Below are 14555 nucleotides of genomic sequence, written 5' to 3'. Positions count from 1 at the left end.
AATTATAACTTCGTCATGATTGAAAGCTTATGCTACTAATTAACTTTGTTTCTAATGATAACGTCATTTCATACATTTTCTTTCTAAGAATCTATTAAGTTTCGATTATAGATTAAATAGGTGGTCTAGGGACTAATTCTTATACTAGATTTTTTTAAAGATTGGGTCAATTCATTTTGCATGATAATTATCATTTTTTTTTTGTATCATGAATATTTTTTTTGTTCAATTTGAGATAAAAATATAAGATTGTCTTAAATATTTTGAAGGGATGATCTATATATTACCTCACTCTATGAATTTCCTATAATTTGATATTATGAATGGTAAGTGACAAACTTTCACTCGCTCAAAAGTTTTTAACTTGAGTTTTTTTCTTGTGGTGACACTAATACAAGATGCGATCGTTCTTCTTATGTTTTTATCTTATGTACTTGTTATTGTTGAGCTTCATCAATTGAATTGTAAACTTATTTCATCAGCAAACTTTCTGTATTCTAGAAATTATGATTTGAATTCATAAAATAATAATAATAATAATATGAATAGACTCTTTCAATATAAGAGGTCTTATTTGAAAACTATGTAACCCTTATTTGAAATTGAATAATCAAGGAAAATCCCGACGTTCAATTTTTAATCAATTTTCCCCAAATTATGTTTAGTGTTGAGGATAAAACATCTATTAATACTTTATTTAAATATAATACGTGGTGATGTTAACCGTTTCAACTTAAATATCTTCAAAAATTATTTTGATTAGGATTGGTTTTATCATTTCTTATAAAGTAATATGTATTCTAGGATCTGAAAAATTGTGTTCAATTCTATGTTAGATATTGAATGTTTCAAACTGATGAATCACTAATCGAGACTTCTTGATAACATAAACTATGATACACATGATATGAGTAAATCAAAATTAGTATAATTCATGTCCAAGACTTTTTTTTTCAATAAATTATCCAACCATATTTAATATATAAATGAAAATATTTATACATATCTTATGAAAAGACAAGCAATAAAGGAACAATTTAAGAACTTTGCCATTTTCTAAAACAGTAGAGAGTTGATGAGAAGGGGGTTGAGCAAATTGAATGAAATTAATTAGAAAAGAAAGATGGAGGTGGTGGAAGTCGAACAACCCCTGACTGGAAAAAAAGAAGAGACAGCTCAGGTCATGACACCTAAAACTTGAAGATACTGTCCCCTTCTGGTATGGCTGATTTGACATCTATCCAAAAGGCATCGTCCTTGTTGGCCCACTCTCCACCTATTGCTTCTCTCTGCTCTATTTCTCCAAGCCCAGTTCACTATTTATTTGACTTTCAGGGTTCCAATTCTCAGGCTTGGCATCTCTCTCTCACACACACTCCCCAGTCCCACTTCATCCTTTCAAATGTCTTTCTAATTTCTGAAAGGGAAACTACTACTTTGATTTTTTAAGAAATCTGTGACTTTGGCCAAATTGAACCCTGAAGAATGGTCAAGTGAAGATATGAAGTTCAAAACCATGGTAGGTAACTGGATAGAGTGGATAAATATACTCTGAGATGTTATGTTTAAGATTATGACAGGGAATGACCATCATAGCTAAATAATATCACACTAATCATCTAATTAAATTGTAAAATAAGTAGTCAATCAAGCCCGGTTTCCCAGACATCCGGGCTACTTAGACAAGACAACCACCCCTTTTGGGAATAATGAAAAAAAAGGTGCAAAAATGCATGAATTAGCATATGATAAAAGGGCAAAAGGAGCCACCATTGTGAGCCAATGCCACTACTCTGTGTAGGAATCATGTCTAATGAATAAATCAGGCATTAGTCCAACATCACAAAAGCAAGGGCCCTTAAAGGGCGTATATTGGGGATGGTAATCAACATGAAGTACTAAATTAATCAAAAGAAGATATTTTGAAGCTAGAGCAATCATTCAATCTTTCATGACTTCTTCATCCTTATTCCTTGTTAGAGAATCCAACACACCCAGCAAACAGAACCCCACACCCTCGTTTTTATTCTTGGATTTGTTGGTTTCATGGTCAATGTGAAAATGATTTCTCAACCAATGGCTTTTGTCTGGCTTTCATTTTTGTAAGGAATTTTGTTTTCAATTCTAGCTTGAGAGTTAGGTATACCAATAATTAAATGTCCATAAAAACATAGCACGTTTCTTTTAATGAATTTATAAAAGCTTGGACATGACTTGTTAAAATGGGGGTTTTCAGATAAACATCACCCCCCATGGGAGAGCTGAGTGTTCTGTTGCCATTTTGAGAGGTAACAGAGCCTCTAAATTGATCGATAGGGTCCATTCATGGATTCCCACTTTTCATTTTACCCTCCAATTTGTCATTATCATATCAGTGAGTTGCTTTTCTTTTACTCAGAGTATAGAGGAAGGAAAACCATATAGAGATCTGTCAGAACCTCAGAAGTTTATGCCCTGATTTTGAGAGCAGATGGCTTTACTACATTCTAAAACCGAAAAGGAAAATGCTAACTGGTTGATAGAAAATAAACCCTCATTAGAACATGAAGGGCAGGTTATGTTTCAGGACTTCAGGACTTCACTTCCACTGAAATATGTACATCCTTACAGCACATAAAAGTTCATACAGGAAAGTGTAAGCAAACTAGTAGTAGCAGTAGTGAAAAGGTTCTAACAGTAAAGCAGAGAGCAGTCATAGAACTTCAGCACACTTTCACCCACCTCAAGGAGATTGGGGCCAATCAAATCCAGCATTATCGGCATCAAAACCATCGTAGAACCTTAATTCTAGATCATCCATACTTTCATCTTCCCAGGCGGCATAGAGCTCATCATCATAATAGTCCATCTCGCCGGCCACAAAGTCCCAGGCCAAGTAGCCAGATGAACCTGAGTAAGCGGAGCAATCATCCCAGCCATTTCCCTCATAACAATCTATGACCAGAGGTCCAACCACCTTCAACCCCGAGAATTTCTTGATAAGCTTCTCATCAAGTCTGACATTCCAACACCCTCTTACATCCAGTAATTCAAGCTCACAGCAGCTTGCAAGTATCTTGAGCACAGGTTCTGTACTAACTAGCAGGTAGGCAATCTCAAGGTGCTTGAGCTTGGGCATAGTGGCTGCAATAGCAAGGGCCTCATCATCTTGGGTGAGCTTGTCAATTATCTCCAGTGGATGCATGATTCTTCTCAAGCCCGTGAGGAATTTACAATGCTTACCAATGGCCTCCAGGGCAGGGGCTCCCATCTTTCTGCAGTAGCTCACATCCAAGAAAGTTATGGTGGAGAGTTTCCAAGCCAACTCTTCCACTATTGGGTCACTTATTTCACTTCTTGGCAGCCTCAAGGTCTGAAGAGATTTGGCACTTGCAACCATAAATAACAGCAAATAAGTGATATAATAATAAAACCGACACCAATAAATCTATGATTAATCTGCACAAACACAATGCAAGAATTGGTTTAATCAGTCTAAGACAATCTGTTAACTTCTATGGGTGGGTTGTAAGAGAGAAATTTGAAGCATTGATGGAAATTTTTCACAGAATTCAGTAGCCAATCTTTTGCAACATAAACCCTAATCAGTCTCATTGCTGTTTATTTAAAAAACTCAAATCACTTAATCAGAGAATAAATCTATCCTACAGGAGAGTTAAAATTGGCAATGTGGCACATACTGGTCTGCAACAAAGGAAAAACTGGCGTCAGTGGGGAGGCCAGAAACACAGAGCTTGCGATGTGAGCCAGCGCTCCTGGTCATTAACATTTCGAGCATTCGATCAAGGTTCTCAGGGCTGGATCGCTGGCTCCATTCCACAATGTCTATCTCTTGCCAGCAGTAAGGCCCCATCACTGTTTTTCTCCATGATTTGCAGACCCTTGGGATTACAGTGAGTATCTCCTGAAGAGACAGATTGCTAAATATGAGTCCAAGCGCATCTGGTATCAATTCATCCCAGCTCCGGAACTCGCATCCTTCCTCCATCTAATCTTCCTTCTTTACTGCTATAACAGAAGAAGAAGAAGAAGAAATATCAGAGGATGATAAGCAGATGAATCACACCAAAAACATGAATCAAGAGAATGGATTCAAGTATATGAGGAAGAAAGGTCGTTTCCTTATAGATGAACGAGGAGGAAAACGGACCCAAAATACAAATTAAGAAGCTGCATGCAGGAATTAGACCGACAGGGTTCATGTTAGGATAAGGCTGAGACAGAGAGCATGATCAGAATTGGGCACCCATCATTGTTTTCATAATCATCAACATCAAAGGGAAAAATGAAAAGGAGAGGGGAAAAGGGAAAAGTTTTTTTTTCTGAAAATCCAGGTCTTGCAATCACAAACAGAGAATAGGTAAAAACTGAAAAAAAAGAAAAAGGGATTGAGATCTGACGCCCCACCCATGTTTCAAAAGCTAAACAGAGTTACAGAAAAAAGAACGGATCAAGAAGTCCAAAATTTGCGAAAGCAGAACCAGAGAAGGAAGAAAATCAAGCAATTACCGTCGCCAGGAAACATCACAAGGGTCAATTTCCACAAGAAAAAGGAAACAACTTTAGGGAAATAAGAAAACCCATTTTCCAGAGCAAACAATTCCAAACCTCGTGTGAAATAAAATGAAAGAAAATCAAGGCCCCATAAGAATAAATTCACCAAAAATAACAGAACCCAAATCTTGTATACGTTCAAGAAACCAAAGCTGCCAAGATCAGCCATACCCAGATGAGAAAATTCCTCAAGGCAAACAATCATGCGAGAAAGAGATGAAACAAAGCATATAGAAGAGGAATTCCATTACACAGTGGATCAACCAAGTCACCAAGCAAGCACCCAATCAGACCAGAATGAGAAGCCCGAAGCCTCAAAAGCAAACAAAGAGAAAAGAACAGGGTCATCAATTCACCATTATAACAATCACCATCACAATTTAATGCATTGCACATAAAAAAATTGTGAAATAAAAGAAGTCCTCGGAATCACACCAGTGTACAAGGAAAACTAGTACAAGTTAAAGAAAAAGACGATGATGGACAAGTAGAAGAAAGAGGAATGTGGGAATACCGGTTCTGGGTCTTCTTGGATCTGCAAATATCCGGTGAATCCAGCTGAGACGGAGGCTGTGGAAGAATTTCTAGAGAAAGTGGGCTGGCATACGGCCACCTACATCTAAGCAGAGTTGCACCAAACAACCAACAAAAGAAACAAAACAGGCGTAACAACAATATTCTCACTCAGAACAACAAACATAATCCTCTACAAAAAAAAAAAATTTTAAAAAAAAAATTTTGATAAAGCAATTACTTCTCTCCTTTCCAGTAAATATCTCTCCTGATTGCCACAAGCTCTGCTGATCTTGCCACGTTTAAAAAAATATATATATATTTCTGCTTCTTTCAACTGGATTTCGTAATGTAAAAGATGCAATAATAGAGAGAAAGATAAAGACAGGTCTTTTTCCTTTTCATCTGTACTCTCACCTTTTAATTTTAATCCATCTTTATGTGCCCATGTTTTTTCTCAATCATATGTTGGCCTTTATTTTTTATAAAGATTCCCATGTATGCTTTCTCAATTAGCCACTACTTCACTCACCATCACTTCAAAAATTTCTTGTTTCTCACCAGCTCTAAATGTTATCATACATACTATTACAAGTCTTTTGAGTGAGTAACCGTACTAGTGGACTTTCCCCTTGAGAAAGTATGAAATACTGAGGGGGCCAAGTACCACAGGCACATAAAAGAAGAAAACTAAAACCAGGCCATGGGGGTGAAAGAAGTAGTGTCCCAATCTGATGTATAGATTGGGCAAAGCCTTGAATGGACCCTCCTCTAGCCTCTATGACTATGGAGATGGAGTGGGTTTTGGGTTTTGGGTTTTGGTTTTGGTTTTGAAGGTGGTAAATGCCCTTTTAGTCAGCCCCCAGTTGACAGTAGCAGCTTGGTTGGCCACCACCAGTCAGGAAATTTAATGGTTTCATTTATGTTACACTTAGAATAATGTTTAGCATTCCCAGACCAATAAAATATAGCAGAAAGTGAATTAGTTTTGGGTCAGTTTAGGCGCAATTCTGTGAAGAAATGAATGAATTTTGTCAATGGGTACTGTTATGCCATTTGTATGACACTGAAAGTGATCCATAAAAGATGAAATAAAATAAACATAAAGTTAGAAAGCATGGAGCCCACAGTTTGGAGTTATGGGATGATGAGAATGCAGAAGTTTTGGATTTTTCACCTTTTTTCTTGAGCTTCCTTAGCAACTAGGTGCTAAAAGTTCTGGGTCGGACTGGGCCCATCTCACCAACACTTTCCACGAAGAAGCCTGCTCCCATTCCCTGATGGGCCCAAATCGGGAGCTATTCACATAAAGCTCAAACCTTGCTTCACGTTGAGATCACTATAATATTATAATTTCACTTTTGGAAGTGAAAGCAAAAAAATAATTTTTGAAAAAAAAAAAAGGTTCCTCTCACCTCCTTTTACAAATCCTTAAATTATTTATATATTTTTCCGAAAGGTAAAAATAAAATTTTAATACTTTCTAAAATCAGCAAATTTCTAGTGAATTATTATTAAAAAATAAATAAAACGCTTTTATTTCCGAGAACGATGTGACTTAAGTCCGTGCCTTCATCATGCGAATGTGTGGTTTGGCTGCTTTGATGTTGTTCGTGTTCACGTGGACTGGCAACTCTGTAAAACTGGTACCCTCGGGCATTTTTGACCATTGACTTTCCCTGATTTGTAGCCACAATGGGCTAAGCCCGACATAGATGTTCATATCCATTATGACTGGACCTTTCGGTGAATCATCCCATTTTGCCCAACCCCCAAAGACACGTTTTGGTTAAAGGGCCTGATGGGCTATACCATCAGGCCCATTACAACATTCTTAGCTAAAACTCCTTCGACCCAAGATACCATTGAGAATATTATTATTAAAGTAGTATTCATTAGCTTCAATCTTAGGGTTCAAATTGTTAAAAACGTTTCACCTTTCCCATATGTCATGGTCCTTCCCCTCCCTACACGTTGAAAAGAATGTCATCACTATTCCTACGTCCGTCCAATATCTTTCATGATCCATCTTTCATGAAATTGTTCCTCAACCCTTAACTAGATTACAAAAGAAGCACTTACCATCTTCATCTCTCTTTTCATAATTTTCTCTTTTAGGCATTGAGGAGATGAGGGTATGATAAACCAATTTAATAACTTAATAACTTAATTTAAGTCATTAAATAAATTAAATATATTTAATAAAAATGATTTAAAGTAAAAAAATAACGTTAAATAATAAATAAAAATAATTAACTTATTCTTAAATCCACATCTGTATTTTTTCTTTTTATCCTCATTTGTCATAATTATTTCCACAATTTTTTTACTACTCCACAACTTCTATTATTATTACTTGACTTCCTTTACTTTAATTATAATTTATGAGGATAAATATGTTAATTTAATAATTTATAATAATTCTTAAAGTAAAAATTAAATAATAAGTTTTAAGTCAACAACTTAAATATAATTTAACTTAAAATCAACTTAAATAATTAAATAATAAGTATTAAGTTTTATCAAGTCATAAGTGTTTTTTTTTTACTTTGCAACTCCATTTTTATTTCATTACTTTTTCATTTCAAGATTTAAATATATATGAATATATATTCACAAAACTTTTCCTAGATTACCAAAGAAAACTCTCTTGACAAGGAAATAACATAAAGATAGTACTTGGCAACATAATTGTTTGAAAAGGACAATTACAAATTGGAGAAAATTTTGGAGCAATAGAGAATTAAATCACCAATAGAAGCATTTAAATTAATTTATGATTTGATGTGTTGGGTGATACTTGATAGAGTGCGGAGGGGACCACTGAGTAGAAAGGTGGAGGTGACAGTCATGGCATGCATCAGCACCGTCCATTACATGTGAACCAAGGTACCGTCTGATTTGGCAGAGAGACGTAACGCACCAATGACATGACACCTCCTCAAATAATTCAAAGAGAGAGTTTATGAAGGTGTGGAAGCAGCGTGTCTGCTGTTTTTAGCTTCTTCATTTCCATTTTGCTTTGATAATTCAATCACCGATTAGAAAGCTCACACCCAAAAGGCCTCCGATCTGTACTTCTCTCATTAAGTATGTAGAATATTGCTTCTCTTTCTTCTCTTTTTCTTCCTCTCTCTCTTTCTCAGATGGCTCTGCAGTTTCATTGTCAAAACTTTTGATGCTTGAGCTTGCCTAATTGCAAGCTGTAATCAGAGCTACCAATCAGGAAACATAACATGCAAAAGCAAATTCGAACAAAGCCCACACAGTGAAAGTGGATCAATCTCTTCTTCAGGCGGTTTATGGAGCGTTTGTACTCAAAAAATGGAGCACTCAAGCCTATGTGCTACATGTTCATTAAGCTCTGCTCCCAAAAAATGGGGTGATGAATTAGTAACGTTGCAGCTAATGGATAATTACTAATGAATGACCCAAAACGGGGGAAGAGAGCAAACTCTCACCCTCAATCCTTGCGACCATTTGGGGGCGCGGCCGATGGGCTTTGAGCAGAATCGTTTCCCCAGGCATGCATGGAAACAGAGCAAAGGGACTCTCTCTCTCTATCTCGATATCTCTCTCATTGAATCATTCAATCAATCGCAGTCAAACCCCATATCCTGATTCTGAGCACTGAAACAAAAGTGAGTCTGCGTTAATAAATGAGATTTTAACTACTGTACCACCTTTATTTTTATTTTTTACCCACTCTGAGACACACAACCCTTTCGCTTTCTACACAGCTACAGATGGGCAGGCTTGTGAGAAGAAAATATGAAATAAAATAGGTCTAAAGGTCCTTCTCATCTGCTCTTCTCTTCTGATGTGGATTCTCCCAATTTGTTTTCCCCTTTCGTCCTGTTCTTTTCACTCTTCTGCCTCTCACAGTCACACTTCTCTGCTCTCTCCTCTCTAATTGAGCTCAGACCACCAGATCGCCCCCTCATTTATTCACCTTCTCTTGCTTCCCTCTCTGCAAGCCATCAAAAATTTCAACTCTCTCTCCCTGTCTCTCCTGCTCTCATTAAGCTTCTGTGGCAAGTTGAGGGCTTTAATCTTTTAATTTATTTCCCATGATGAGATGAAATGAAATGCTTCCATAGCTATGAATTCACTTGGGTCATATCTTCTCTACACGATAACAGTAGTTACTGCAGTTCTCCATCTTCTTCTTTCTCCCGCCTCTTGCTTCAGTCAACAACAGGGTTCGGATTCCACTAGGGTAAGCAGACAGACCCTTGCTCTCTCTCCCCCTCCCTCTCCCTCTCTCATTTGTTTAACGGACAAGAATACAACCGGGCGTTGTGCAGGGCTTGTTATTTGAGGAAAAAACGAGGTTGGGGTCGACTCCTCCGAGCTGCCATAACAAGTGCAACGAGTGCCACCCTTGCATGGCGGTGCAAGTACCCACCCTTCCTAGTCACAGCGGACCCCGGCTGGGTTTAACCGCCACCGTTCCCATGGAGTTTTTCGAGTCATCGCCTTCAACCGCAGCTAACAGGTACTCCAATTACAAGCCACTGGGTTGGAAATGCCATTGTGGTGACCACTTTTTCAACCCTTAGAAGTTAGAACAACCTCTAGTGGAGATTTCATCCCAAAACGGAGATGGCTTCAAGACCTTATATAGATGGTTATGATTGTGAACTATATTTGTTCTTTTCTTTCTTTTTTTCTCTTTCCAAAATTTTCTTTTTGAGGGTCCCTGGGATTCTTTAGAGACAAAGCGATGTATATTGATGGTGCAACCATTTATTATATATATATACATTCAAATTCAAACAATGTACAGAAGTTGTAACAGACCTTATGAGTCTGATTTTCACTGTTGCTCATGCATGGTAAATTTTCTTTTCTATGTTACTTGCGTCCGCATTGCCTCATTAGATTCTCATATTCTTCACTCCCCTCTCCTTATCATCTCGGGATTTACAGTCCATCACCCATCCGAATCTCTCCCTATGTGGGGTTACTGTAGCAACGTCCATGATAAAATGACCAAAATACCAGGACATGATACTAGTTGCCTCACACATTTCGAGGTTATTATGGTGATTTACAACCCCCAAACCCCTGTGATGATCAGAGATAAAATGGAGGGATGCTAGAGTCCGGGGTCTGAGCACTGTTCCTTTGTCTTGTTAAAAATCAGAGAGGAATCACATGCAGCAGAAGAAATAGCAGTGAAGCAGTCATGTAATCTTGATCTGGAATCACTCTCATCCGTACTGAATCCCCACATCTTGTGTTGTGCCCACTTTGCAGCAATATTGTTGCCTAGAAATGGACCCTTGTTAACACCCAAAAGTGTTTGCTCATTCTAACCTCTAAGGTGTTCTTTTTGACCAATATTGTGAACCTATGCCACAGAGTTTGGTCAATTTATGGTTAAACAATTGATTAACGAGCCTCCAAAGGATGGTGATTCAGCATCAAATGGGTCTCACTGAAAAGTTTGGCCTTGAAAAGGAACAGTTTCTAGTACATTGATGGCGTGGTTGGTGTTTGTATTGATGACTTTAACACTGCCTCTCCATCCGCTTTTATCACATGTATGATGTATCAGCCTTGTAAACCAGAGTCGTACGGACAGATTAAGCATTATCGAAGGCTATTACTGGAGTGGGTTGAGTTCCAACTCTTTGACCTCTGGGCTTCGCAGGAGGAGGTTGTGCCTTCCCTTATGGATTCTCCCGTCTTCATTGGAGAGGTGGTCTACTGGTCTCTTTGACATTTCCATGCAAATAACACTCATTCTTTTAAGGAAACAAAAAGAGAATAAATTAGATGTATTTTGTGATGGTAAATGGAAGCTACTATTGGATGGGCTCATGGGCTCAAATTTTGGATGGGCCGTGGGGAGATTATGGGCTAGACATGTATGGCCCAAAAAGTGGGTAAATTTTAATTTAAAACTGTTGAAAGGTGGAAGGAGCCACAGGAAGTGGATGAGTCGATCCGTTGGCGTGATCACCAATGGCGGGCTGCTGTTGGATGGTGTCACAGCATCTTCTGCTCTCAACGCCTCCCAATCACGTGCCTCTGAATTTTTCTTCGGCCCTAATCTCTTCCACCCCGCTTTCCTTTTCTCTCGGAAGCGGAAGTAGGAGCAGAGTCAGAGGCAGAGCTAGTGCCAGAGCCAGAGCCACTCGTACCTCCAACGCACTGTCAGTCTCAGCTTCGTCGACTCTCCAAGCTCTCATCTTCGACTGCGATGGCGTCATTCTGGAGTCGGAAGACCTGCATCGCCGAGCCTACAACGATGCCTTCTCTCACTTCAATGTGCGTTGCCCTTCTTCTCCTTCCCAGCACCCTCTCAACTGGGACAGTCATTTCTATGACCAGCTCCAGAACCGGATTGGCGGTGGCAAGCCCAAGATGCGCTGGTTCTCGTCCTTCTCTTTTCAACTTTCTCTCTCTTGATTTTCGGTTTATGTATTGATTTGTCGTGCTTTTATTTGATTAGGTACTTTAAGGAGTACGGCTGGCCTTCGTCCACCGTCTTTGACACCCCCCCGGAGGATGATGGCGATAGAGCCAAGTTGATCGATATTCTTCAGGTTCCTTTTTTTGATTCCTCTGATGATTTAGGTTCTATTTGGTTGCTGATTAACTGCAGGAAAGGAAACTATAATTTTTTGGAGCTGGGATTTTCATTCCAACACAAAATGTAATGTTCTTGTTTTATTTTCTTCCATTTCCCTCAATTCTCTTGGTAACCAAACAGAAGGTCAGGTATTGAGAGAGTGATTCTCACTTATATGATTTGACAGATATATTTCTGTTCTTCTATTTCAAAAAGGAAAGGTGTAGTAAAAATGGGAGCAATCTTGATGTTTGAATTTATAAGCTGTTGCTATTTCACTTCCATTTTATAAGAATTTAAGAGCTCTGCATATGCATTTTCAATTTGATGATTGAATGGTTTTGCAGGACTGGAAAACTGAAAGGTACAAAGAAATAATCAAATCTGGAACTGTAAGGATGTGTTATTATATTATGCCCACCTTTTATTCTGCTGAATTATTTATATTTTTGAAGAATTTCAATATGGGATGACACCATGTTGAGCAGGTGGAGCCTAGACCAGGTGTTTTGAGATTGATGGAGGAGACTAAGGCCGCTGTAAGATACACATTTTCCTTGAAATTGCATTTTATCCGTGATGTTACTTGAATTTCACTTATTCTAGTTGTATTTCTTTACCAATAACTGGATTGGGGTGTAAGAAATCTGATCACTTTCTATGTATTAGTTTATTATATGGTATTAGTTTTTATTCAGTTGGTAAACGTTGCTTAAATGTGCGCGTAACTTTTTTTTTTCTTTCTGAATTTTAGGGAATAAAACTAGCTGTGTGCTCGGCAGCAACTAAAAGTTCAGTCATACTGTGTCTTGAAAATCTTATAGGAATTGTAAGCCCCTCTATAATATTGCTTCTTATGATTAGTGGTTTTCATTTTTCTGCTTCAACACTGTTTTGTGTTTTCATTATTTTATTTTTCTTTAGGAGCGGTTTCAAGGTCTAGACTGTTTCCTTGCAGGTATACTGCCTACTTACTAAATGTGATGTTTCCATATCTAGTTCATTAACATGATGTGTGGGACACATTTACCATTTTTAGAATTTGGATATTTACATGCCTATTCTACCATTATTTGCCTTACATTGAGTAAAAGCATTTAGATTTTACATTTTGGTCATGGTAATCATGAATTATATTCTCTCCCACACATGAATTTTAATTCCGGTCAGATTCTGAATTTTAATTCAGCAAAGGATTGTAACCCAACTCTCCCCACAATTTTGCAATGGACATTGAACAAGTAATAGCTTTCCGTATATTTGGTTGATATTATAGAATATAGAGGCTCTATAGCATATCAAGATTTGAATATCCAACACTCTAGTTCATACTTTATCTTCAAGATTCATGAAGTTGATGTATGGAGATGTAAGGAATTTCTTGCATAGGTGATGAAGAAAGAACAAAATAGAAATTTGATTTATGATATTTATGACTTAAATCGGTGTTTGGTGATGAAAAAGGTTATAGATGTCATAGGTGAATTAAGAATTTAATGAATAAAAACATCTTACAGATTGCAGATATAGCTAGTGTTTGATCCATTGAACCCACAATAAGCAGTGACATACCATTTTAATACCCAAATATTGTTGTTCCTTTTCTCTTGAAGGTGATGATGTGAAGGAAAAAAAGCCGGATCCATCAATATATCAAACAGCTGTGAAGGTAGATAAAAGAAATTTAAATTTTTGTGTGCAAGCTACTTATTTCTGTATTTACTTGGCAACTGTCATGATCTGATCTTTAAGTTTTTGTACCTCTCAGAGGCTAGGAGTGTCAGAGAAAGATTGTTTGGTGGTGGAGGATAGTGTTATCGGGCTACAGGTAGATTTTGTTTCTGTGAGATTATTAGTTAATCTTTATACTTTGGATTAAAGAGTTTCAAGAGCATGAATAAAACTGAAAAAAAAAAAAGAAAAGTTTGCACAGTTCGTGTCTTCGAGAGACATAGGGTTATGCCATGCAACTTTAGATAAAGGATGTTTATGCTCTGTCTGTTAGCAAAAGCAATTTGTGGAATCTTATGGGAAAACTTAGGCATTACTCTGTTGTAAATAATCTTAGATTCACGGCATACTGAAAAGAGTTGATTATGTAAATTTATTCAAATGATATACCAGAAAATTGATTTAACTGTGAGAATGCCCTGGTCATGTTGGTACCATATACTATGTGTTTGGTTTGGTTTGTTGCACACGGAACAAAGTCCATAAACCATGATTCAGATTTGAAAACTCAAGCAAACAAATTTACATCTGTAGGCAGCTACAGGAGCTGGGATGTCATGCGTGATCACCTACACATCTTCAACAGCTGACCAGGTAAGGTTCTTCTCTGAGCAGCTATCTTTGAAATGCAATAATTGAAATCATCATCTAGAAAGTTGCATTATGGAATGACTGTTGTTTGACTGATTATAGGATTTTAAAGATGCAATAGCAATCTATCCTGACTTGAGTAATGTAAGGTATGGTAGTCATTTAACTTCTACATGTTATATATTAGATTTTTTTGGTAACTTTACATTGATACCTGAAGTTTGTACCATTAATCCAGGTTGAAAGACTTGGAGTTGTTGCTTCAAAATGTTGTCCCTGCCAAGTAGTGAACTCATCACATCCCTTGAAATTGGTTAGCTGTGTAAATTATATTTGAGTTTGGCTGCTTGCCATTGTCAAAGATATCTTTCATTTATGTCTGTCTTTTTGTTAAGATGATCAATTTGATTTGCCAAATTGGTGAAAGAAAAGGGTCAATTTTTATGTTCCTATATTTTGTATTCACTTTACTCCTTGTAATGGAAGGAGAAATTTAAGCATCAAATGATTTGATTGTAAAACATAATAAATTGTTCTCCCCCCCTCTCTCTCATGAGAATTGGTATGCAGCTAACATGGTACT

At 37.4% G+C, this 14555-nt stretch overlaps 2 protein-coding genes across 10 annotated transcripts; one reads left to right on the top strand and one right to left on the bottom strand.

Annotated features, from left to right (window-relative positions):
* Positions 1-2515: 2515 nt before the first annotated feature.
* On the bottom strand, positions 2516-5767 carry LOC100250103 (F-box protein FBW2). 9 transcript variants are annotated; one of them, XM_059738522.1, is made up of 4 exons: positions 5485-5503; positions 5069-5173; positions 3681-4008; positions 2516-3368 (listed from the first exon to the last, which is right to left on the bottom strand). In XM_059738522.1, exons 3-4 carry the CDS (start codon positions 3986-3988, stop codon positions 2723-2725), a joined length of 954 nt encoding a protein of 317 aa, XP_059594505.1. In that variant the 5' UTR covers positions 3989-4008; positions 5069-5173; positions 5485-5503; the 3' UTR covers positions 2516-2722. The 9 variants fall into 9 exon arrangements, with proteins under 9 accessions (XP_059594505.1, XP_010646936.2, XP_003635300.2 ...); XM_010648634.3 differs by lacking the exon at positions 5485-5503 and adding an exon at positions 5309-5471; XM_003635252.4 differs by having other exon boundaries at positions 3681-4005; positions 5069-5767.
* A 5219-nt stretch (positions 5768-10986) lies between these two features.
* LOC100853189 (haloacid dehalogenase-like hydrolase domain-containing protein At4g39970) lies at positions 10987-14525 on the top strand. The gene is made up of 11 exons (XM_003635251.4): positions 10987-11450; positions 11531-11624; positions 11998-12042; positions 12139-12189; positions 12405-12479; positions 12575-12608; positions 13264-13319; positions 13419-13478; positions 13916-13975; positions 14075-14121; positions 14211-14525. The coding sequence occupies exons 1-11, from the start codon at positions 11041-11043 to the stop codon at positions 14257-14259; spliced, it is 981 nt and encodes a 326-aa protein (XP_003635299.2). The 5' UTR covers positions 10987-11040; the 3' UTR covers positions 14260-14525.
* Positions 14526-14555: the final 30 nt, after the last annotated feature.

Source organism: Vitis vinifera, chromosome 7, assembly GCF_030704535.1.
Source record: "Vitis vinifera cultivar Pinot Noir 40024 chromosome 7, ASM3070453v1".
Classification (NCBI taxonomy): Eukaryota; Viridiplantae; Streptophyta; class Magnoliopsida; order Vitales; family Vitaceae; genus Vitis; species Vitis vinifera.
This window is presented reverse-complemented; position numbering and strand designations above follow the sequence as displayed.

What these genes read in the sequence shown, in the direction of transcription:
- LOC100853189 (XM_003635251.4), top strand. Translation starts at nt 11,041, where the DNA reads ATGGCGGGCTGCTGTTGGATGGTGTCACAGCATCTTCTGCTCTCAACG. An exon ending in AGTTGATCGATATTCTTCAG is followed by an intron (nt 11,625 to 11,997) that starts GTTCCTTTTTTT and finishes ATGGTTTTGCAG; the next exon opens with GACTGGAAAACTGAAAGGTA. An exon ending in CCTGACTTGAGTAATGTAAG is followed by an intron (nt 14,122 to 14,210) that starts GTATGGTAGTCA and finishes CCATTAATCCAG; the next exon opens with GTTGAAAGACTTGGAGTTGT.
- LOC100250103 (XM_003635252.4), bottom strand. Translation starts at nt 3,988, where the DNA reads ATGGAGGAAGGATGCGAGTTCCGGAGCTGGGATGAATTGATACCAGAT. An exon ending in TTTTCCTTTGTTGCAGACCA is followed by an intron (nt 3,369 to 3,680) that starts GTATGTGCCACA and finishes TATGGTTGCAAG; the next exon opens with TGCCAAATCTCTTCAGACCT.